The sequence below is a fragment of the Acomys minous genome (assembly GCF_964271855.1).
Source record: "Acomys minous genome assembly, chromosome: 2".
NCBI lineage: Eukaryota > Metazoa > Chordata > Mammalia > Rodentia > Muridae > Acomys > Acomys minous.
Window position 1 is genome coordinate 5,898,611 of NC_140484.1, and position 24,856 is coordinate 5,923,466.

Here is a 24,856-nt window from a genome sequence, read left to right on the forward strand (position 1 = left end):
ATGTTCTTTACTTATAATAAATAAACTAGGATAATGGGCCAGCCACTCAGAGAGGAAATGTAGAAAGCTGATTACTGACTTCAATAAAGTAAATTGGAGATGGACCAAAGTCTCCAACTATAACACAATGAGAAACGTAAGTATCTGGGAGACAGCGTTATAGACACACAGTTTAAAGTGTTGGTGGAGCAGACTCATGAAGGACATGTAAACTAAAATTAGAAATGGAAACAATAATAAGTTCAACTACATAAAACTTTTAAAAACTTTGTTGGGAGGTATCATAGGAACTGTCGCAATCACTGAACACCAGCTGAGAGCTGGTTCCATGTACCAAACACTCAGAAGCCAGATAGAGACAAAATAAGCAAAGGCGAGGGCCTCACTAGTGCATGTGTGGTGACAGAGTCGCCGACTGCAGTTAGCTTTTTGAAAATACAAACTTAAAAGTGCCGGCCTGTCTCCCTCCTGTTAAACCAGCAGCAAACAGAGAGTATGCAGGCAATGTTAACTGTGGAATATAAATTTGGTGCACCCTCCTTTGAGGGGGAATTGACCTCTGCTGCAATTCAAATGTATTCCCTTCGCCCCAGTGACTCTACCATCAACGCGTCTGGGAGAAAACAATGAGCTGCCAGAGCGCTGGAAACACTGCGTGAGGTGCAGCCCCAGGATCCTGTCCAACTCAGCCCCTGAGCTGGATTCCTGCTGTGCTGTCCTTGCTCACAGGGGGCAGCTTCTGCCCTATGAAATGGCACTGATGTCTCCCTAATTAGGCTGTTGCCCAATCCTAAACAGATGTTTGTGTACAGTGCTAGCGCTATGCCCACCCAGTCTTAGCTATTAACTCCAACATCCTTAAAGCTGAAGGGTTGCTTCAAATACAAAAGCCTAAAAAGGGTTCTCTGTTTAGCTTGGTAACCACACAGTAGCATCTCTATACAGTGGGAGTCTTTGTAGGCAAACAGATTTCATATTGATTTGAAAGCAACTCCAGGATCTATTGCTAAATAGAAAGTGCATGTGGACACTGTAACGGACTGTGTAGGTGGTGGTGTTTCTGAAGGGAATACTCGTCATAGGCAATTAGAAGCAGATTTCCCCCCAGAAAGTCTTAGATATCGAATTATTCAGTCAAAGGCTTTTTAAGGACCCGGCAACAAATCAGGTAATTCTTACGAATACTGAAGGTACAGCTGTGAAACCCTGCCCTCATGGGATTGTAATTTGGGGGTCAGGGTGAGACAGGGTATCAGGGGCCATGCAAGAGCAACAGCAAAACAGCTTTAGAACTCTTGGAAAGCAGCCCACTAGTTAGCAAACCCACGATGGGTGTCTCGAAGAGGCGTAACCAGAGAGGGTGCGTGTCCTGAGGACTTCAAGTTGTTAGTGGGGCACAGCTCTGCTTGCTGCCCTTGTGGTCACCACACCCCTCATATATGAGTTGCATGAGAACTCGGGGGGGGGCGGTTCTAGCCCCTCACCAGGCAGTATCACTGGGGCTCACAATAGCAGTGCTTGATCTCTTTCAGGCACTGCTGCTAGAGCAGACTAATGACTCAACCAGCACCCTTGAAAAGATCCTGCAGCTAGAGATTGCTAGCAATGACCACTACCCTTAGAAAGAACTTGGAAAAAATATATTGTTTAGCAAGCTTAGGTAAAGATGCTTTTGCTAGTGGCACTGATATGGAAAATCTTAGGGAAAAAATTGATGTTAAAAAAAGTATACTTTTACTCGGTGCACGCCTGTAATCCCAACACTCAGGGAGGCAGAGGCAGGTAGACTGATGTGCATTCAAGGCCAGCCTGGTCTACAAAGCAAGTTCAGGACAGCAAAGGTACACAGAGAAACCCCATCTCAAAAAACAAACAAAAAAGAAGGAGAAGAAGAAGAAGAAGAAGAAGAAGAAGAAGAAGGAGAAGGAGAAGGAGAAGGAGAAGGAGAAGGAGAAGGAGAAGGAGAAGGAGAAGAAGGAGAAAGAAGAAAGTAAACTCTTAATAGTAAAGCTTGGGACTTTTTGAGGTTGGGAAGCAAAAACAATAGCCCAGAATGTCACTGGCTGCTGATGACTCTTTCAAGCTCAGCCAGTGACCAAGATGATGACTGATTTCCTTATACCTATTTTTTGCTCTCAGCTTCCTGGTATGATTTAATAAAAGTTATTAATGAGTATGTAAGCACCTGGAGGATTTAAAGAATAGCTGATTTTTTTTAAATAAAAAAGTTTAGACTTGTGATTGTTTTAAAATTTTTATAAAATTACTTTTAAAGATACTTAATTCTTTCTTTGTATTCACAAATTGTGACCTGCCAGTAAAGAAAAGCTGGCTGAGGCTGAGAAGTCACCTTGCTTCCTCACACTTTGTTAATATGTAACAAGTTGCTTAGTTACAAATGTACATGGGTTCTTGGAAATAACTTTTTCCCATGTTTGTTTCTTACCCATAATACGTAAAACATTTGATCATGTGAGGGTATTGGGGAATATGTATTTTTTTTATGTGTACTCATTGTATTCATTTACTTAAAGAAAAATAGGATGTGACCACATTGTGATTTCTTTTTATTGCTTGGAAGATTTTGCTGGGATATATAAACTATGAGAAAAAGAATAAAATTGTTGGAACTTACTCTTCAGAGTTTTTCTATCAACCAAATGTGTAATATGTATATATGTGTATGTGTATACATATGTTTATGTGTATATGTGTATATATGTATATGTACAATAGCAGGTTGGAGTGGAATCTTTTTCCATCCACAAAGATGTGTGTATGTATGTGCATATGTGTGTAAGGTTGAGTTGGAACTTGCTTTTCAGAGTGGGCTCCATCCATCCAATGTGTGTGTGTGTGTGTGTGTGTGTGTCTGTGTGTGTGTGTTCCTTTCTTCTTCATCTTTCCTTTCTTTTTTAGACACTTTGCCACTACCAGTGGTAGCATGCCACTACCACGCTACAGCCAACAGACCTAGCCCCCGCTTACCATAATAGGTGTAAGCCCACGCCAGACAGCTATCAGCACTGGCCAACGCCAGTGATTTACTCCCGGCCCCTCAGTGGAAGCCACTGCTGGTAACAAAAAGTCCTGGCATAGAAAGTTGCCCTCAGAGAATGTCTGTTAAGTGACCAACCAGCCGTCTCAACCTGCACCCTGGTTCAGTTTCCCTTGTGGTGCTGAAGCTGGTCTTTGACAACAGGGTCCTATCATGTAGCCCAGGCTGGACTTGAACTCACAGTTGTGCGTCAGCGTCCTGAGAGCTAGGATTACATGTGCTGAGTGACATGCTGCCCACTGAAGAGCATGACCACAAGCCTGAGCCCTGTGTGGACCACTCTAGCATGTGGGTTACTACCAAGGCAAGGGCATAAGCAAAAAGGACTGTGCTCTACAGGAAGGGGTGGGTCTTGACTAGGGAGGCTTGGGTAGCTCTTGCTGAGAAGGCAATGCTTGCTGGCATTTATTGCTTAATCTGAAATGAGTATTTTATCTACAAATAATAGGTACAACTATCATCCTGCCTCTGACTCAGGAGCTGGTGTAGAAGGCAATGGATGTGAACATACCTGGGAACACCACCGCCTCCCTGCCTTGTTTCCACCAGCGCCGATGTCCCCTCACCAAAGCGGCATTCCACAGGAGCCTTTTCCAGAGCTCGCTGTGTGTAAAGCATACCTCAGCTGCTGAGCAGGTCAGCCTGAACTTCAGCTCCGGGGGTGGGAACTTTTTCATTCATCTCCCCAGCAGATAAGAATCCAGAACAAAGGTGGAGTCTGAGTCACAGTGCCAAAGGGGCTATGAGTACGGAACTTCAACACTTACTCCGAGGAGCTGAGAAGAGTGGCTGCTGTGAGATCCTGGCCTATGAGCCAGGAGATGACTTCTCAGCTGCATAGCAGCACCCAGGCTTTCAGGCCACCACCTCACATCAGTACACACACACACACACACACACACACACACACACACACACACACCGTCAAGCAGTCAGGAAAATGGCATCGTGCACTCTTCACAAAGATTTGTGAGCAGAGCAGGACAAAGCTATCTATTCTAACAGGGAGTCCTATTAAAAGTCCCAGGAGGTGAATAGGAAGTGCTTTCCAAAGCACAGATCAGCCTCAACTGCTGAAATGATTAAAGGGGGAGGGGAGGTAGGGAGAGCAAGAACAAGAACCAAGAACAACCTCCAAACCATCCTTTCCCTTTTTAGCCCAACTGCTAGGGTGTGTCCCATGGCTTGAAAATGTCAGACAGCTGCCACAGACCAGCATACTGTAAATAAATCACAAGAGCGGCTGAAAGATCCAGGGCTTCACTACTCCGGAAAAGTGATGGGTCCAGAACTCAGGGGAGTTGTGATGACAACTTCTGGTTTGGTTCTCAGCAAGAACCAAAACTCAGTGACTATCTCTGTGGTGTGCTATGACAACTCTGTGTGGCAGTCGTCCTAGCCTTCAGATTCCAGTACACCCAGTACAGACCCCCAAAGTGGAAGCCCACTGAGACTGTCTCTCCCCTTTTTTTTCTCCCCACTCGTACATGCTCAGAGAAGAGCAGCCAGGGGCAGGAGTCTGTTGAAGAACACTCAGAGCAGAGTCCCGTCTCACAAGGAGCACAGTGTGTGCCTGGACTGGAGTCTGCCAAATCTTTCTTCAGAGTAGCACAGCTGGGACGTCACACCATGGAGGGCGGAAGCTGCTCAAAGCGAATGAGGCCAAGGCAGAGTGTCCCAGTGGTCATGCATGCCCCAGGACGTTCAAACCCACTGTGTCCACGCAGCTAGAACATTAGCACAGAGAAAATACACTTGGAATTCTTCAGCTAGTAGGAGAGAAAACCAGTTTCCCAGGGGAGCTAATGTGCTATGTTGGGACATGTCCAAATGTTGGCTGTTTGGGGTAGATAAAAGTTTGTGTGGTAACAAGTATGTTTATTTACCCTGTGGCACCTTTATTTCTATGCTCACCTATTAAAAGGTGAGTGGAACTGGGACACAGCTAGTTGGTAATGTACTGGGCCAGCATGCATAAAGCCCTGGGTTTGTTGCCAACACCAAGTGAAACAGGGGTGGCAGCACACCCCTGTCACATCAGCATCCTGGTGTGCAGGTGGAGGAGGAGGTGGAGGCAGGGGGATCTGAAAATCAAAGGACAGCTTCTGCTACACAGCGAGCTTGGGGCCAACCTGGGATACATGATGGCATATCTCAAGAAACAAACAAACAAACAAACAAAACCACCAAAAAAAAAAAAAAAAGACCCCATCAAAACAGAAAATAACAAGAGGAAGATGAAATAGAAAGGAAGAGCAAAACAGAAGAAAAGAAAAAAAAAATGGAAAAAAGGCAAAAACCGTGGACCCATGTGCCCAATAGCATGTCTTGTGTTGACTGACACTAGAACATATGACATCAGCCCTCTGCAGCATTCCAGGTCTTTCCAACATGAAAAACAAAACACCACAGATGGTTCCGGGTGTGGAATGAGCATGCGAGGATGAAGAAGAGCAGGCCCTGACAATAGAAGTAGACTAGTCAGCCCTTTGGGTCCCGCCAGCCTCACAGACGTGTGACCCTGAGAGCATGGCCTTACTGCTAACAGTCTCCTTTCCAGGCACAATCAAAGAAGCTGATCCAACTAGGAACCCATGGGTAGGGAGGCACTCCCACACACTCTGTTTCCAACCAGGTTGCTCCTGTCAAACCCATCAAAGCATCTTTCTCAAGCCTCCTCTGTGCCTTCTCAGCCTCATCTCGGGTCAGATGAATCTAAGCAGGAGGGAAGAGAAAGGCCCAGGCATGGCCAGAGGTAAGAACAGGAAAACTGCAGCATGTAGAGGAAAGAAATTCTATTTATTTTTAATAATACTGATCATACACGACAATGGCTTCTTTGTGATGTTTTCACGCATGTGTCTGATGTAGTTTTGCTCATGTTCACTCACAGTTACACTCTCTCCTCCACCTCCTCCCACTCCCAATGACCCCTGGGAAAAAGAGTTTCCAATGGAGGTGGATGAAGAGAATAAAGAAAAAGGCTCTGGGAAGCATCAGCGAGAACATGTGTCTGGTGCTCAGTGCAACCACTGTGCCACTGGACAGACACCGTCACTGGGGGTATGGTGGTGCCAGGCCTTGGCCAGTGGAACCAAGGAGTACTTACGATGCAAATCCCAAGAGCCTATTAACTTGGTCCCTGGGGGCATTTGTGGAACCACACGCAGGGAAGTGACAGGAAGTGACAAATCCTACCGGCATTCAGGTTGATGTAGGTAACCTTGATCTACTTTCATGATTCAAACAAATCACAGTCCAGTGGCCCCACCCTATGGAAAGACTTGCGGAGGTGACACCCCACAAAGGGCACTTGCTGACCGCGTGAAGGAAAGCTGGTACCACAAGTCCTGTAGATTTGATAAGTGGGTCTGTAAAAAGATAGAGTGGACAAAGTGCTAGGTCCTCATCACTGCTCGATAAAGAGCGGATGATGCAAGAGGTTGTGAAAGAGGCCTTCCTGCCTGGGTTCTCAGCAGGATCAACCCTCACACTACCCGGCTAGACCAATGGTCAAGCATCATCAGGTCTGAAGTGCAAGCAAGCGAGCTTTACTGCCAGGACTCTCCTGCCCAGAGCCAAACCTCCAAGGTCATTGCTTTTCTTGATTTCAGAACAGCAGGTCTATCATTTACCTACCGGATGGGTGGCCCCAGGGACAGTTACTCAATGTCACAGTGAATCTGCTCCTTTCAACAGCGCAAAGCAAAAATGCTGTCATACCCGGTGCACTATCGGCCACTTGGCAAAACCTGGGGCCATGGCTCAGTCAGTTTGGTCTTTGCTGCACAAGCCTGAGGACCTTAGTGAGAGATTCTCAGAATCCAGGTCTGAAAGAACAAAATCCAGGTGTGGTGGAGCATGCTTACAATCCCAAGGCTGGGAAGGTGTGGCCAGTAGATTCTGGAGCTAGCTTAGTGAACTTGTTGAATTCTAGGATGATGAGAACCTCTATCTCAAAAAGAAGTGGGAGGGAACTGAGCAGTAACTCCAGAGACTGTTCTCTGGCACACAGGTGAACGTGGACACACGCCTACACACCAACACAAAGAGTGCCTGTTGCCTCTCTTCCACGCACCTCCATTCTTATACCTTTGTTGTTGTTGTTGTTGTTTCGTGACAGGGTTTCTCTGTGTAGCCTTGGCAGTCCTGAAACTCACTTTGTAGACCAGGCTGGCCTCGAACTCACAGATCCGCCTGCCTCTGCCTCCTGAGTGCTGGGATTAAAGGTGTGCGCCACCACTGCTTGGCTCGATGTTTACATCCTTACCCCTATCAGATGATCAAAAGATATGATCGTCCTCATCCTGGTTCCTCTTACCAACAAATATCTTAGCAAGCCCTTGTTTCTATTTGAACCCAGCAGTTGTAGTTGGAAGAGACACGGAGTTATCTCTGAGCCAGCCTCACTCCCTTCCTCCACATCCTGCTGCAAGCAACTCACAAGCCCACGGATGTAGAACAAAATGAATGAACCAGGCAGACGGAGAGATCTGTAATGGTAGCACATGGGTTGGCTGACCTTCCAAAGCCTGTGAACTCAGTTATTTGTCCACATACCAGGAATGTCGAAGCCAGGAAAAAGCCAGCCCTGTGCCAGAGGGGAGGGCTACTGAGAGACAGGATCTAACATCTTGAGGGACCCAGATGTACTACCGAGCACAGAATGTGGTGTGAGCTGTGAAGGCTGAGCTCACTGCTGGGACCACACCACACTTGCAGAGTGCTGGCAGACTCAAAAGTCACCTCTGGCTGCACCCAGCTAAGGGTCACTGCCTCTGCTAAGCACAAGTATGAGACATAGTGGGCAAGCAATAGACTCTTGATTTTTAAAATGCTGCCAATCCGAGGCTGGGAGCTCATCTGCCTGGAGGAGGGGAGAAGACACTTCCTCCTCCTCCTCTTCTTTTTCTCTTTTTAAGGTGAATTCACTTCTTAAAAATTAAACAGTCTAAAGGGGACCCTCTAACGCATTCTAGATGACATGCCACCGACTCGTCTATTTAACTCCAAACTTTGTTTGGTCTGGACATCTATTTAAATAAACTCATCTACTTGACTCTTCTGTTTAATTCACCATACCAAAAGGAACCAAAAGTTGCTGCCCCTCCCCCACCCCTCCCAGCCTACGTTCTGTCTACGTGGACTTGAGATGGATTTGCAGAAGAGTAAACATCTTCCAGTTTCTTATTCTTTGGCCTACGCATGAAGGCAGACCCACCAGACGCTGACTGTACAGATCACCCTTGCAATGAAATGAGCCCAAGTTCAGAGTCCACATCCAGCCATCTGTATTGTGTTAAGCGTCCTTCCTTCTAAGCCCCACTTCTCTCGTCTACCAAGAATCTACTCCATAGAGCTTTATCGACAATCAAAATAAAAGGCCCCATCAGACTCTAAGCATGGCGACACCAGTGATGGCAGCATTGCACAATATTATTCATGGTTCCAGAAAACTCTCAAATGGGATGACATATAAGCTCAACACCTGTTAGCCAGAGTGTCACACGCACAAACTTCTTTTTACAAGGCAAATTTTTAGGCTACCCAAAGATGAGGCTCATTCCCACAAGTGAATGAAGAATAGGTTTTAAAGATAAAGTGGTAAATATTTTATTTTTGAAAGCATAAAACTGCCTACAGTTCCAATACAATTGACAGCCTGCTTGCTCTGTGACCTTGGGGAGGCAGCGTCACTTCTCTGATACTGTTTTCTTAACCACCACATAGAGAAGCCATGCACCTCAAGCCATGCATCTTGACCAAATATATCTATGTGTCAGTACTGGACTCAGTTCTCTCTCCTTCTGTAGTGTCCATCCTCCTTGAACCTGCCTCTTTACCATGACGTAGCACCGAGGCACACTGATAGCATGGTAGGTGTCTCTGCCCTAAAGAACTATCACATAGCTGGGCATGGTAGCACACACCTATAATCCCAGCACTTGGATGGCTGAGGCGGGTAGATCAGCAGCCTCATCTATATAAGGAGTAGAATAAAAGTCTATACAAAAAAAAAAAAGCAAAATGATACTATAGCCTTAAGCCAGGTTGCTAGGCTGAAACTTTGGTCTGGACAGTATTTTTTTTTTTAATTAAATTGAATATGCTTCTCTGGGTTTTATGTGCTGCAATTTTTTTCTAGTGTCCCCATCACCAATATCCCAGTATCGACCAGCTACTTCACCTACCTGTGTTACCAGCTTTCCTCACACTCCCTGCATCCACAGCTACTGCTTTATTTAGGCTTTTTTTTTTTTTTTTTTTTTTTTTTTTTTTTTTTTTTTTTTTTGCCTTTCCTTGGTAGAGGCAGGCACATGGGTGAAGCTCACAAGGTGAATTTTTAAATTACCTGAAATAGCTACTATGTGGATGTAAAGGGCAGGACCAGAATTTATTGCTTCTATCTCCAGTTTTAAAACCTGACCAATGCTTTATTTTATTTTAGATCCTGCCTCTTACAGGGCACCAGCCACCTACAAGCACACTGAAAATTTACATTCAAAAATCCTGTCACTCAGACTAGACTGTCAAAGGAGGGCGGGGTGATACCACATGAGGTATTAAAACCCAGCCATGGAGTCTCTTCTCTGTGCTCACACCCTCAAAGCCACTCTAGAGAATCTCAGATCCATCCTGTGCTTATAGCCCTGAAAAGAGATCCAGCTTCATTCAGAAGGCGTTCAATCTCTCCATCTCCTTAGCCTCCTTCCTCAGCGCCTACCATCAGAGGGAGTCACAGTCCAGTGAAAATGAAGGTTAAACCCCCAGCCCATCCCAGGGAGCTACGCTGCCACGTGCTCAGGCCGGCAAAGAGGTCTCTGCTTATAATCAACCTCCTGAAAAGAGAAAGTCCCCTCCCCGCGTCCTCTTCCTCCTCCCCACCCCCACCCCCGCCCCATACAGGCAAGCACAGGCAGGCGGCCCTGAGAGCCCCCTACTCCGGGGCAGAGAGAGCATGGCGCACACACGTGGGACACAGCGAGCTGTTAATTCCAAGCAGCTTCCTGAAATGGGCAGGGAGGAGGGGTTCGGGATGCCTCTGTCACACGCGAGGAGCCCCATCCTAGGATCACACCCCACTACGGATCCCTTACCCTGTGAGGGGTCGAAATGCCTTGGAGCTTCCGAGTGGGGCTTCCTGGCTCCGGCTTCTTGCTGGCAGGAGAGCCCCTATCCTTCCTCCCTCACCCTGGGCTTCTCCAGGGGCAGGGTGGTTTCAGAGCGTCCATGCAGGCAGGCAGGCAGGCAGCCTGGCTAGTGTCCACACTTCTGCCCTGCCCTGAGCTAAGCCCTAAGGCAGGCCATAGCCCGGCTTTCTGTCATGCTGGTGCTGGGGACTTCACTTCCTGGTTGGTTTTTTTTTTTTTTTCCTCTTTCACAACTGAAAGTGGAAGCGCTCTTGACTAGGAGCAGCCAGCCAGCCGAAGCTACCCTGGCTGGTTTTCAAAGCCTTTAACCCCAACCCCTAAGGGCTGAAACAAAAGCCGCCTTGCAACAACACAGTCCACCTGCTCCCCGCTGGTCCCACTAGCTCTCCTTCAAATCGAAAATCCAAATGAAAAGGAGTTGAAGTGCCCCTGGGTTCACTGCCAGAGAAACGGAGGTGACGTTGGTCCCCGCTGCGTTCGCAGGACAGGAAAGCCCAGCCAGAGGGACCTCCGCCCTTGGGTCAGTCTCAACGCGACTGACGATGGTCCTCTGCTCCATGGAGCCCCTCTCCTCAGTCTCCAGAGCTGCCTGGCTCAGAAACCAAGGCGGATCTCACGGAGACAACAGAATAGACAAATAAGCTGGGAACCACTTGGGCAGCGAGCCATTAAATTGACGTGGCTCATTTTCCTCTGACACACCAGCTCGGGCTCTCACCGCGCCAATTTTAAGGTTGCAGTGTGTTCCGTGACCCCTCTCGCACCTCTCATACGCCCCATAGTTGTCTTATTTGATCACCCTTTGAGGTTCTTTTCCCCCAGGGGCACGAAGAGACCTCATTCTCAGCTTTGGAAGAGAGATTACAGGTTCTGCTCCCCCCCCCCCCCCCCCCCGCCACTCCCAGCAGGCAGCGACCTCACAGATGGGCAGAGCTAAAGCAGCACTCTCCTAGACTGGACCCTTCCAAGATGGATCAGCAGGAAGTGCAGGAGAGTGATAGAGCTGTTTTAGGATTCCATCTCTCTGCAGAGAGCACCCCAACCCCGAGCTTCTGCCAGCTGGAAGGGCCAGGGAAAGCTGTCATAGCTCAGAGAACTGCAGGTCTGACCCTCTGGAAGGATAGGAGGAGGCACCTCTGGCTTTTGGCTTCAAAGCTCAGCTTCTCCGGGAAACTTTTTTCCCCCAGAGGAGAACATTAGAAGGCAGAACCGATGCCAACCCTCAGTCCTAGTATCCCTGGCTTCTCCCTGTCTTACCCCATTGCAGGGTCAGAGGACACGGACTAGTATTGCTGATATGTTCGTTGTTACTGATCTCCTCTAGAATTGAATGTCAGTTCAGCAAGGTCTGGGTCAGTCTAAGATCTCTCGGGGCTGTCTTTCTAACCAGTTCCCTGTGCATGGTAGTGACACGCTAAAGATTTCCGACATGGGAGGATTCTGACATCGCCCAAGGTTTCTGTACTGTGGAGCAGATCATAAGACAGACTGACCAGTAGCCACACCCTGTTCTAGCTCTAAGGACAAGCCACTCTACTTAACAACTCAGAAATTATCGAAAAAAGAGATGCCCCCCAGTGCCAATGCGTGTCATGTCCTTAGGATGCTTTCCAGACCCTAATAGCTTCTTGGCTGAGAAGTCCTTTCTCCCCTCTCTTCCAATAGGAGTCTCTGCCACCAATGATTGTTAAGTGGCCCCTTTAACTAAGGATTTCTGAATGAAATGTGAAAGAAACCTAAACCCTGGCTCAGTCTTTAACCTTCAAAAGGCTTAAAAATGAGAGTGATAGTCACTTCTTATACTTTTTCTTTTTTCTCTCCTGAGACTGAAGTGGATAAAATATTTCCCTTTCCAATCAGTTCATTGCTTCGCCTCCCACACAAGTCACCGAAATTACCCCTTGTGTTGTGAAAGAGCCTTAAGGAGATTGGGGATGAATTTGCACCCCACTTTCTTCCCCACACCTCTCCAGCCCCCTATCTCGCAGACCAGAGAAGGCAGCTCACCTGTGAGGAGTCTCGGTTGCTGGGTGGAGGACTGGCCCCTCTTGCAGCTGGCTGTTGCTTCAGCACCACATTCAACCGCCTCTGCCTTTCCAAGCTGCTGCTGCTGCTGCGGGACTAGGCACACCTGAAGCCACTGGATCCTGTCCTGAGAGTGTTCTGCCAGCTCCCCATGAACCTTTGGACCTGTTGCAATTGAGGTGCAAAGGTAGAAGTTACCTGCTCAAACACTTACAGTCACCTCTGACAGAAGTGGAGAATTTGGCAAAAGGTTAAACAAGAGATTATTAGGCAATGGACTTAAGAGGGGGGGAAAAAAAGAGCAATTGGCTTAGAAAGCTGCCATTGAATGGGGTGAAACTTTATAAAGCCCGACTTCAGGGGGAGGGGGAGGCGCGCGCGCGCGCGCGCACACACACACACACACACACACACACACACACACACACACACACGGCTTTGCAGATGAGTGTTTCTTTGCCACCACCTATGGGACCGAGACAGGAAGAGGCCAGACTCGACAATAAGGCAGAGAAAATGCACCTTAATTTCAGTAAATGGAGAAATCACTGGCTCAGGCTATGGCTTTAAGATCTGGACTAAGAAGACGTTTGTATTTGGAGGTGAGCCTTCTAGGAAAGCCAGGATGTGTCACGGTATTCTAAAACAAACAAACAAGCAGAGGCGGCCCAAAGTTTGGAGTGTGAGTCAAAAGACAAACCCACGAGGGCCCTGTCTGCCCTCCTCGCCGTTGGCGAGGCACCAGAAGCAGCAGAGTGGATGTTGCCTCTTGCTTTTACCCATGTAGAAGATGCTCTTGTCACCAAGCTATAACTAAATCATCGGGACCGGAAAGGGACCATCAAGAATCAGAAGGGATGCAGAGAGGTGAGAGAGGCTCTGTGGACCAGGCATACTTTTTATTTCTCAGGTGAGGCCAGTGAACTCTTTTCAAGAAGGCACTAAAAGTTTACAACCAGGCAGTAGACAATCCAGACCTGAGGCAGGGTCACAGTCACCCATCGCCGTGTTTGGTGTCTCTGTGATGCTGCCCCACTGATCAGTGTGAGTACCTAGCCACTGGCGAGCTTGCAATGCTTGAGTGCTTTCTGTGTGCCAGCCCTGTGGAAATGTAGAGAAAGGCTTGTTTCTTAATGTGCCTGGTCAGGTGACCAAGTGGAGCTAGCGTCAGGCACTAGCACCACTTCCTGCTGGACTCTGTGTGGCGTGGTTAGCATGTTAATAACACCAGTCTTCTTGGGCTAGATTTTCATCCAGGTCTTAGGTGCCTGGACCTTGAAGGTTATCTCTTCCTAAAGAGTTCCAACTGTTCTGCGGTACCAGAAAGAAAAGGACTTCTGAGAGCCTCTGAAGAGAGCAGTCTGAGAACTGTGGGTGTTAGCACTACCAGGCTGGACCAATGCTCTGTGTGTGTGTGTGTGTGTGTGTGTGTGTGTGTGTGTGTGTTTGCTGGTCGAACTAGTGACTGACCACCTGCTGATACTGCACTCTCCAGAAATGTACTAAGCCATGGTTTCCAAACTTTAGTAAACAGCACAGCTCCCCAGGGGGCATGTTACTACACAGTTGTCTGGATGTGTGCCATGGGTTTTGATTCAGTAAGCCGGAGCTGAGGCCTAAACTCTGCATTTCTACCTGTGTCAGGTGAATGGGTGGTATTGCTCTGGGGCCACCTTAGATCCATGTTTGCATCAAGCATCCATCCTGCCTCCAGTAGGAGCAGCTGTGGAATATGCACAGGGGCTGCATTAGATATAACTGTGGTTATGACCAAGTTTGACCCACACTTGAGCGCAGGCTTTTTCAGACTTGGGCCAGCTGGTTCAGTCCCAGAGGACGGCTTTGGCTGAGCAGGAGTCCTGCCAGACTGTTCATGCCACCATCCCATAGGCAGAACTCAAAGTCATGCAGTGTTGGAGCCCAAGTGAGTGTGTGAGTGTGGGCACGAATGAGCCATCGGTGACATAATGGCCTTGACTTCATTCCCAAGGACATTGGAGACTCCAAAAGGTGACTGACTTTTTGGCGAAAAATCCCAGAGACCTGGTCCCTAACGCTTTAGCAGGCCACACCATCTTTCTCTCTCCACACTCATACATGCTCCTCCCCAACACACACATATGTAGGTGTATGAGCACACATGTGGAGGCCTAACACTGGGTGTTTGCCTTGACTGTTCTTCATTTACCCATTGAAGCAGAGTCTCTCCCTTGAACTCAGAGCTCTCTGGCTAGTCTAGCTACTTAGCTTGCTTGGTGGGAAATTCCCCCTTTCAGCCTCCCAAAGTCTGGGATTATAGGCAGGTATCTGTGTCCACATGGCATTTGTGTGTGCTGTGTATCTGAAGAGCAATGCTTTTCCCCACTGAGCCGTCTCCCCACCCCCCACGTTACCTCCTGATGAACCACTGTCTCTGGCACAGCTCTTCTTCACAGTGCCCACAGCCATAGACTTTAGAATACAATGGTGTTTTTAAAATCCCTTTCAATTTGGGCATCCAGGAGCCACTAAAAAGTACAAACCTTCATTCTTTCAGGCCATTCGCAGGTGAGATTCTTGAGATACGAGGTGACTGACACTCTCTTCCGGGTGGTGCTGATGGGCTTCGTTTCCCCTTCTCCCCCTTTTCTTAGGGACAAAGGAACCACACATTCAGCTCACCATAGTTCTAGAATGCCAGACAGTAACATTCCAGACTCCCAGAACACAGCCTGGGAACAGCTTGCTGTGCTGCCCCATAGGCTTTGGGCTGGGTGTGCTTCACAAATAGAAACCAGCTTTTCCAAGGCATTGGAAGCAGAGGAAGGTAGACGTGTTTACACAGCCTTTCCTAGGTTGTGACTCTTCCCAGCTGCCTCTTCAAACATGTGAGATGTGAGTGTCGACAAGACCTTCAAACACCCAAACCAATGGTGAGGGATGGGAGTCAGCCCCCAAGACACGCGCTTCCACAGGGACCCTAGGTTCTGATGCTGGGTGGAAGGGGGACAAACATATTTTAAAAGAAATTTTAGGATATTTTGTAGCATCTAATGATTTACATACTGTCCTTCAATAATATGTCATGGCACCAAGTGTTACTCAAAATTTTTTATTCACTTCCAATACCCAACAAAAAATAAGATTTTACTATAGAGGATATTTCAAGATTCCATACAATATTGAGTCTAGTAAGTCATAAAGGAAAACTGAAATTTCTTCTTATAAAAAGAGTCTGGTCTCAGAATCTAGAAAAGTCCTCTTAAAGTGTTTTGGTTCTTTGTTTTAGAATATTTTGTTTGGTTCAGATTGTAGAATGTCCACAAAATAATGCTCTCCTCAAAAGGTTTGGACAAGAGCAGAGATGAGAAGAAAATGAAAAAGAAGAAGACATGGTCTGGGAAGGAAGCCCAATGCCAAGAGCTCACTGGGCAACTTGGCCCCAGCACAGAAGGACCAGGGGGAGGAAAGAAGAAAAAGAGAAAGGAGGAGAGGAAGAGGAAGAGGAGGAGGAGGAGGAGGAAATGACGCAAGATGCCCATAATGGCTAAGATATGTGGAGGCGTGGAACACATAGATAGGGAAGATCTTAGGTGCTTTGACTGCTTGCCCAAGGCAGAATGGCCCAAGAGCAAACAGAAGCTGGGCCAGAGCTCTTGCTGAGAAGACTTATGTCAACTCAGTAAGGATGGACCAAGAAAGAAAGGAGCTGGGATGGCATGCCCCAGAGCCCACTGACTGGCTAGCAGGTAGCGGTGAGGACTGTGATGGCTGAACTTTACCTTTCCACATGGCAGAGCTGACGCTGAAGTTTGTTCTCGACTGAGATATGGAAAGGAAGGGACAAAGTACCCTCACACTCTCTTAACAAGGCTTTCATGGCCATTGGAATTCTGTACCATTCCACTTATCTGATATCTCAGACAGCTAACGATGCTCAAAGTACATTTCCAAGGCAGCAATCAAAGGTCCTCAGGGAGATCCTCATCCTTAGTTCAGATCCCTGCCGAAGCCTTCTATAACCAACGCCCACAGTAGAGAGCATTACTGAGAACTTGCCAAGTGGCCACCCTACACCAAGGGCTTTGCAGCATTTCATCTAATCTCATTGCAACCCTAGGAAGATCGGATCGACCTTCGGAGGAGGATGAAAGGGTCCCCCTTGGAGTAAGAGGCCTATGACTGTGTTCAAAGTACATGGCTAGAAGTTGTAAGAACCTCAGGGTCAAACTCTGAGCTCAGGTAGCCTTGGTCTAGAGTGCAAATATATCTCTCTAGTTCAGTGCCATCAATTCTACAACTCCCTTATTCTCTTGTATGCATATACTCATTCCTCTTGAGAACTGTCTTTGATCTCTTGATAAACATTAAGAACCCTCGGTCTAAGTCAGCATAACCCAATGAGTCCTTGAAAGCGGATGTCACGGTGGCCACCACTGTTTCCCCTCATTCAAAGGGATGGACGGCCTTTCTGCTATTGAGCTCATTTCACACAAAAGCCTTTCTCCACACACCTGCAGGAGCCAATGAGCTACACATTCCAGCTGGGTAGTCTCTCCACCTGCGGGTCTCCCTTTTTGACAGTCTGTGAAGCCATGAGGTTCTACAGCTCCACTCTTATGTCTGTCTGCTGTCATGCCTGTGTCATCGGGGGCTTCACAGGGGACAAGAGGAAATCTTAACCCACAGCTCAATGTCTGTAGCTGCTAATTTCTTTCAGTTCTAGCCACTGACAGCAATTGCTTAGGCATGTGTCGTCTTGCGGCTACTTGTGCATTCGTTGTGGGAAGGAAGCGTTACCACAGATGTGCAGGTGGCTGATGAGAACGGCGTTTGCACAACAGCAAGAGCTGCCCCCCAGACAAGACTGGGAGTGAGCCCCCACCCCTAACTGGGAGTGAGGGACAGCTAATCACTTCTAGGAAAGGAACAATCTGTTTTCTTTAAGGTTGTAGCCCCTGGTAGGTTGACCACACTCCAGTGGATGACTCCATACCCAGGAATATCTGGAAAGCACAAACTGAAATTAGCGAGCTATGAAAAAAAATAGTACATACAATTGGTGGGGTAGAGAGATGGAGTGGGTCTGGAGAGAAGTCAGGGAGAGCAATGGAGGATAGAAATGATCAAATGCACTGCATAATGTCACCAAACAATAAAAAATTTAAAAAGGAAGTTTCCCCAAATTCTGCCTCTTTATCTCTCCTCCCCCTACCATAGAAAACAAATTGACTTGCAGCTTTGGAACTGGGCCTCCCAGTTGGTGAGCCATGGCACACCAGTAGGCCAAGATAAACCAGTCACTCTATACTTAGGGTGGCTTTGTGCACATGGACAGCCATACTCTAGGGGTTATATTGCCATACAAATACCAGAATTATTAGTGTCATGAGGTGAACAATGTCAGGACATGGGGATATGAGCTATCTGCTTCTTTATTGGCAACCAATAAAGGCTATAAAGGCAACCAAACGGATATAAAACAATCCAACTTCTGGGCACATATACAAGGAAAATTAAATCAATATTTTGAAAGGACAGCTATACTAATATACACAGTATGACATTATTTACAAGAGACAAGATATTAAATTAACCAAAGTGCCTGTCATCAAATCGTCATCGTACAATGCATAACTACAGTGGAGGGGCTAAGCTTCCTCCTAGCTCAGTAGGAAGAACATTTGCCTAACCTGTGTGCAGCCCTGTGTCCGATCACCACATAACAGGGACAAGCAGCCTCAAAGAAAGTGACATTACATACATAAAAGAACAAAATCGTACCACTTGTGATACCATGATGTGCCTGGAAGGCATTACGTTAAGTGAAATAAGCACAACAAAATTAAAGTAACTGATCTCATTTATAAGTGGAAACTACAAAAGTGGATCTCTCCAGAGAAATGGAACAATGGCTACCCCAGGTGAGTGGTAAAGAGGAAGGAGACAACGACAGTAAAACAGGAAGGTCAAATTCAGCAGCTCTGTTGTGTAACACACAGACCGTCATTGATGGAGACTGTCTCAGATGGGGGTTTCCACGGCTGCGAAGAGACACCATGACCACAGCAACGCTTATGGAGAAAAACAATTAGTTGGAGCAAGCTTAGAGGTTCAGATATTTCGTCCATTAACATCATGGAGGTCGCTCAGAGTTCTACATCTTAATCAGCTGGCAGTTGGAAGGGAGAGTGGCACTGGGCCTGGCTTGAGCATCTCAAACCTCAAAGCCCACCCTCAGTGACACACTTCCTCCCACAATGCCACACCTCCTAACAGTGCCCCTCCCTGTGAGCCCATGGGGGCCATTTTCATTTACACCACCACAGTGACATACTGTATCCTTTTATTCATTGTGTGTGTGTGTGTGCGCGGGCGCACGCGCGCGCGAGCGTGCTCGTGGGGGGGGGCGGGGGCGACGGGGATTGTTTTTCTCCTTGTCCTGTGACTTCTGGGGATCAAACTCAGGTCACTGGGCTTACACGGCAAGCGTTTTCACACTAAACCGTCGCGCTAGCCTGATATCATATTCTTGAAAACAAATGCAGAGAGTGGCTGTGTTCTCATCACAAAGCAATAACTATGCTAGGTGAGACAGAGCGCTTGTTAGTTATTAATAGCTGCCTTTTAACCACTCTTCAGTGTGTACATGCTACAAAGTGTCTAGTTGAACAAGGTAAGCGCAAGCAACTTGCATGTGTGCGTGTGTGGTCCTCATGTGGGTGTGGGTGCGTGTGTGTGTGTTCAGGTGTACAAGCACATGTGTGAGCATCTGTGTGGAAGTCAAGGGTCAACCTCGGATGTTTTCTCTGTATTTCCACTTTATTTTGAGGAAAGAGTCTGTTATTGGCCTGGAGTTCACTTGTTAGGCTGGCTGGCCAGCAAGTCCAGGAATCCTCCTGTTTCTGCCTCCTCAAGGCTGAGACTAGACGTACACAATGACACTTGGCTTTTCACGTCAAGTCTCGGGAGTCGAACTCAGGTCCTTGTGCTTACACAGCAAGCATTTTGCCCACTAAGCCAATTTCTCGCCCTAAATACATTTAATTTTGTGAATTTGTATGGAAACATAAATGTACCTGAGAGAGTTGTCACAGCAATCCCAGCTCTCACAGACTGTGCGGTTATCACCCAGGGGCCAGGAAGTACAGTTCCCCTAGGACATTTACAGCTTTACTGTCTAGGTCGATGGCCCCAAGCTACAAGTGGCTCCCAAGGGCTTGAAATGAGGTGAGCCTGAGTTGTGATATAAAGACAAAACACATACTGAATTTTGGGCATGGGGTATGAGAAAAATAAAATTTTAAATGCCAATTATGTGTTGAAATGATAATGTTCAGGATATAAGTTACCGTATTCACTGCTCTTGTGTGTGTGTGTGTGTGTGTGTGTGTGTGTGTGTGTGTGTGTGTGTGTGTGTGTACACATGTGTGTCTGCATGTGTGCACACATGTGGAGGCCAGAGGTCAATCTTGGGTGATGTTGTTCCTCAGGGAGACCTCAGTCTCCCTGATGGGTTAGGGTGGCCAGGCAGCTCAGCCTCTCTCAAAGCACGCGTCTTTTCTCACATAGATACACTAAGGGTCAAACCAGAGGCTTATGCTTATGCGGCAAGCTGAGCCATCTCCGCCATCTCCTTTCAGCTTTTAGTACACCATCTAGAAAGATGCCAGTGACAGCTGTGCCTTGCAGTGTGCAGTTCGGGGATGGGGCTGGGTTTTAGAAGCCAAAGGTCCTCCGACTCTCAAGGCATGTAGAACAGTCACACAGGCTGATGTGCATTACGTATGGAAACGTGCCTACACATGTTTTCTTTTCCTTTCTAGGAACCAACACATAAACTTTGTCACCCCATGTGACACATCATCTCTACAAGTGCACACAGACATTAGAAGCTGTGCCAGCAATGCCCTTTATCTGCTCCTCTGACATCTGCAGGACTGGTAAGCACCTTTTCCCTGCTGGGTAACACAGTCTCCATTCAACGGAGTTTATGAGCTGAACTGAACAGTTGTTTATTGAGCTGTGCTGTATATTGGCTGTTGTTCTGTGCCAGGCACAGTGCTGGCTTTTTTATGTGTAGCATTCTTTTTACTGGTCACATAAAGTCACCGGGGCTGATTACGGATGAGGAAACTGAGGACGTAGGTAACCCTTAGCTTGTCTCATCCCACAGTGTGCTCTCACAAATGTCCTGATACACTGCCTCCTAGGGGAGGCTGGCATGTGAATCACAGCTCCTGTGAGTCACTGGCAGAATACGTATACTTAAAGCAGATTTTTTTTTCACCTCCCTCTTCCCCAGGTCCTTAAGGATACCTTCTGCTTTACAGCTCTGGTTCCCTGAATACAGCACAGAGTGAGCCACCCTGAGGGCCTGGCTAGAGGGCGAATCCAGGACCTTTAACTGGAATTGAGAGGAAATGCCAGGAAGTGGGAGGGGCCTCTGCTGCCTGCAGACGAGAGGCTGATGGGGTGGGGGAGGGGTGGTCAGGCAGGACATCCTGCCTGGCTGGCTGTGACTGTCCAGCAGATAGTTAACCGTAGGACGCAGGCTTCTGTTGATCGGCACGGATGGGGAAACATTTTCTTATGAGTCAAAAAGCATGCTGTCACCACGGAAGGACAAGTTGGGATACAGTCGACTGGCTCAGTGTTTAGGGGATAGGTGACAATAAAAATGTTTCTTGGGGGACAGGGAGATGGCTCCGTGGGTAAGAGTGCTTACTGTGCAAACATAAAGAGCTGAATGCAAAATCCCAAGTCCCCACATGAAAAAGCTGAGCATGGCTGGAGGACAGGGTCAGGCAGATGTTTATCACTCACTGGCCAACCAAGTGAGGGAACAGAGAACTTCTGGTTCAGTGGGAGATGGAGGAAGGTGATAAATGACAGAGGAAGACATCTGACCTCCCCTTCTCGCCTCCTCTCACCTCTGCATATTGTATGCACAGCATGAACACACAAACACACATGTGTACACACACCACACCTGTATAACACACACACACACACACACACACACACACACACACACACACACACACACACACACAAGGTCTTGGAGGCCTGGGATGTGGATTGATGGTAGGGCACTTGCTTATTATATAATAAGCCCTAGGTCCAATTTCCTTTTGCCAAGAAAAGATGAAAACTTTTGGGATGGGCAGTAGTAATATGTTCAATGTACAATATATGCTTAAATAAAAAAAATAATTCTAAAAAGATCTTAGAAAATCTAAAATCACAAGAAAGTAGTTTGCAATTAATTACCCCACTGTTGATCACTGAGTGTGTTTGAATACCACACCCCGCAGCAGCCAGCTTTCTATCCCCCTTGCTAACCTCTGACAGATTTTGTTCTTGGTGCCATGGTTTTAGGGTTGGTAATCCCGGAAGGAGAATCAAAGACTATGAAGTAAATACTTAGAACTCCGGACTTCATGCTAGCTCAAACAGGCTGAGCTTGGCCTGATGACACCCGGGAGGGAACGTACCTATTGAGCACATTGACCGAACGGCCCACTTCAAAAGTGCCTACTTAGGTGTCAAAGACACAGTCCTTGTGGAAACAGGTGTGGTCGACAGCAGAGGGATGGAATGCCCAGGTGGCTGGCAGAGCCCTCGGGATGGGGAAGGATTCTCATTGGGAACCCTACCATTCTGTCATTAGCAGTCAGTCAGAGCCCATGCCTGAGCCTCCAGTCTTCCAGGAGCCACGGACACTGTTTCTAAAGCAGTGGCCTGTGAATCCTGAGGAAGTGTTCTGTGGCAGACCCAAACCATGGGTTCCCCCAGTTTGGTCTTAACTCTTGTGGTTTCCCCAAACCCTTGCTGAGTAGAAGCTGCATCTCAGACACTCACTAGGTCCCACTCAGCGATGCACAAAGCCTAAGAATACAGCGAGAAGTTGGGGTTCACACCCAGAGAGGCAGCAGCTACTTTCTCTTACCCCTGGGATGGTTAGCACAAGGCGTGTGCCTGAGGGAAATCTGTGAGCCAGGTCTGAAGGAGAACTGGCACTCGGCATGCCATCCTATAATACTCAGCTCAGGCTCCACCTGAATCCTGGGATCTCAAAGCAAGAAACTGGCATGCTCATAGGTCTCTCCCCGGGATCCTCACTGCAGAAAGAAGCAGTCAGGCCCCATACAGTCCACATCTTTCCCCATAATAGGCCAGGAGATGGTCATGCGTGCATCCCACTGGCTGTCTTGGCCTCTCCTCCATGCTATCTTGGACCTGCCTCACTCCAGGTAAAATAAATCCCTTCTCCCTCTCTTTCTCCTGGAAGAAAAGTTCGAGTAAACTTGTTCCAAATCCTCACCCACTAAATTTTTACTGAGTTCCTATTAAATCTGAGGTCTTAGGTTTAGTATGTAGTCATATGGCACCCACACAATGTCAGTCTGAGAGGGCTGATGCTGTGCTCATTGTGAAACTGAGGAGACTAAGTCACGGCATTATCTGACTTGCCCAAGGCATGGACTGGTGGAGTTTGGAAGGAACAAGGCTCAAGGCTTTGCACATTAGCTCTAGGAGGAGAGAAATAGCCTGTGTGGTCTGTGGGTTTCGTGATGTCCTTCTGAGTCAGGCCTGGCTAAGTGTCTCTAGGGGTTCACAGCTGAAGGAAGAGAAATAGAAAGCAGGCGTTCTTTCCTTCCTCCTTTTGCAGGCATCTCAAGTCTTGGTCACCAAGACCCAGTGCACTTAAGATAAATGAGAGCCTCCAGCACCGATCTCCAGGATGACATCTTGGTTCAGAAGGTCTGGAGTAGGGCCTAGAATCTGTGCTCATAACCATCAGGGTAGACTAGGAGTTTGAACCAGGCAGCGTTGAGAATCAGGACAAGTTTATCATGCCCAGATGAATGTGGGAAAACCAAACTTTCCCCCAATGGAAGCCATGGAAAGTGGCAAGTTGATCATTTACTGTGGATGGGCTGGGTCACCTTCCTTGGGATAGCTGTGGCCTTCCAAGAGCCCTGGCATCCCTGTGGTACACCAGAGAAGAGCTGACACACCTGCATCTCCTTGCCATGATCTATTCTGAGAGAAGGTCAATATTTATCTAGAACTAATCCACTCATGGTCTTCTAAGCCCAGGTGAAGGAGATAAGATATGCTTGGTTGGCAGTAAATCTTCTCATAAGCATTAGGTGACTTGTTCTAAAACTTCTCTGTAAAGTGGATCAAGCAGGTGGTAACACCATTGTCATGATGATAATTATTACCCAATCCAGTGTGTGTGTGTGTGTGTGTGTGTATGTGTGTGTGTGTGTATGTGTGTGTGTGTATGTATGTGTGTGTGTATGTGTGTATGTGTGTGTGTGTGTATGTATGTGTGTGTGTGTGTGTTCGTGTTCACGCATGTGGAAGGCAATAGATGTTTTCCACTCTCCCTTTTATCTTCTGAGACAAGGTATCTCTCTGGTTCAACTGCACTGGCTGACTTGCTAGCCCCAGGGGTTCACCTATCTCTGTCTCTCTCCCGTGTGGAAAGTCCAGGTGCTCATCGCCATGCTCAGCCTCTGAAATGAGATATCGCCCTAGCCCCTAAAACTACTATCGATGGAATGGCTCTCTGTGTCGGCCTTGTGCTGGGAACTAGATTTACACAACCTCCTGTAACCCTCCCTATACCACTTTGGAGAAGACCTGCACCATTTAGGTCATAGGTCACACAATTAGCGTGAAGAGCAGTTAGAATTCTAGCACAGGCTTTCTGACTGTGTGAGTAGACCCCCATTGTCACATAGGGTCATGTGACTTTTCCAGTAACGTGAAGTCCATCAGTGACATTGTTGTATCAGCAACACCCAGGGGCTTGTTAACTCCCCACTTCTGTCTGTTTTCTGTAAGACTACTTCTTCTGGAATGTGTTAGGACATGCTCAGAAAGGGACAGCTTCTGTTAATTAGTGGCAGTGAATAGGAAACAAGCTGTAGTCTCCCGGGACTCTTCACTCTCATATAAGTTCTGGGCACAAGTGGGCAGGTGGTTGAACCAACCAGAGTTGTATAACGACACTTTGTCAGATGCCATCCATGGCTCCCAGGACATCTTCTGCAGTCCCCCTAGAATCTAGGCTCTGTGTTGGGCCTGACCGCCACACCAATCATCCATCTCTGGTTTTGATGCTCTTTGCCATTTTGCTAGTGACTTGCCTTGAAGCTGCTACACTCACCGTGGGACTCCATGGCCCCTGGAATGTCTCTCATCCATTTAGCGTGCAAAGGCTGGGGGCAGGCCTCCAGATTGCCATGGACAAGCTCAACTCAGAGCCAGTGCGCCCTGGGAACGTGAGCTGGGCGCTCAGTTACACCAACTCAACCTGCAGTGCCAAGGAGTCCATTGCACTTTTCATCAACCAGGTCCAAAGAGAGCACATTTCTGCTCTGTTTGGACCAGCATGCCCAGAAGCAGCAGAGGTATGTAGGGTACGCATATTCTGATAGTGCTGTCTGAGTTTCTACTGAAAGGGGCAAGTGTACAGTTGGAGACAGATTTCATTCGTCTCTTCTCCATGATTGTTTACATTTTAAATTAAAAATCAAAAAAGTAACTGTGTATATTCACTGTACATGGTGCTGCCTTATGTAAGGACATTTTCAGATATGTGTATTATTATATGTATAGTCTC

The 24,856-nt window shown here is 47.5% G+C and overlaps 2 protein-coding genes and 1 long non-coding RNA gene across 6 annotated transcripts in view; 2 read left to right on the plus strand and 1 right to left on the minus strand.

The window, feature by feature from the left end:
• Positions 1–14,844, minus strand: part of ACSL5 (acyl-CoA synthetase long chain family member 5) — a 46,583-nt gene extending 31,739 nt beyond the window's left edge. The window contains exons 1-2 of one of the 3 annotated variants that reach the window (XM_084757744.1): positions 14,757–14,844; positions 12,217–12,399 (exon numbers count right to left, since the gene is read on the minus strand). The gene's annotated coding sequence lies outside the window, so the exon portion shown is untranslated. Of the gene's footprint in view, positions 1–3,569; positions 3,592–10,155; positions 10,844–12,216; positions 12,400–14,756 lie in introns of those variants that run through there. The other 2 variants (XM_084757745.1, XM_084757743.1) reach the window with 2 other exon arrangements.
• A 101-nt stretch (positions 14,845–14,945) lies between these two features.
• On the plus strand, positions 14,946–23,629 carry LOC311583913. 2 transcript variants are annotated; one of them, XR_014774714.1, is made up of 4 exons: positions 14,946–15,108; positions 20,040–20,156; positions 21,595–21,788; positions 22,391–23,629. It is a non-coding gene; the product is annotated as an uncharacterized lncRNA (long non-coding RNA). The 2 variants fall into 2 exon arrangements; XR_014774715.1 differs by lacking the exon at positions 14,946–15,108 and adding an exon at positions 15,127–15,146.
• An 11-nt stretch (positions 23,630–23,640) lies between these two features.
• LOC311592066 (guanylate cyclase 2G-like) overlaps positions 23,641–24,856 on the plus strand; it is a 46,240-nt gene continuing 45,024 nt past the window's right edge. The window contains exon 1 of the mRNA XM_084772022.1: positions 23,641–24,644. Within this exon, the coding sequence (XP_084628148.1) occupies positions 24,252–24,644 (393 nt within the window). The 5' untranslated portion in view covers positions 23,641–24,251. The remainder of the gene's footprint in view (positions 24,645–24,856) is intronic.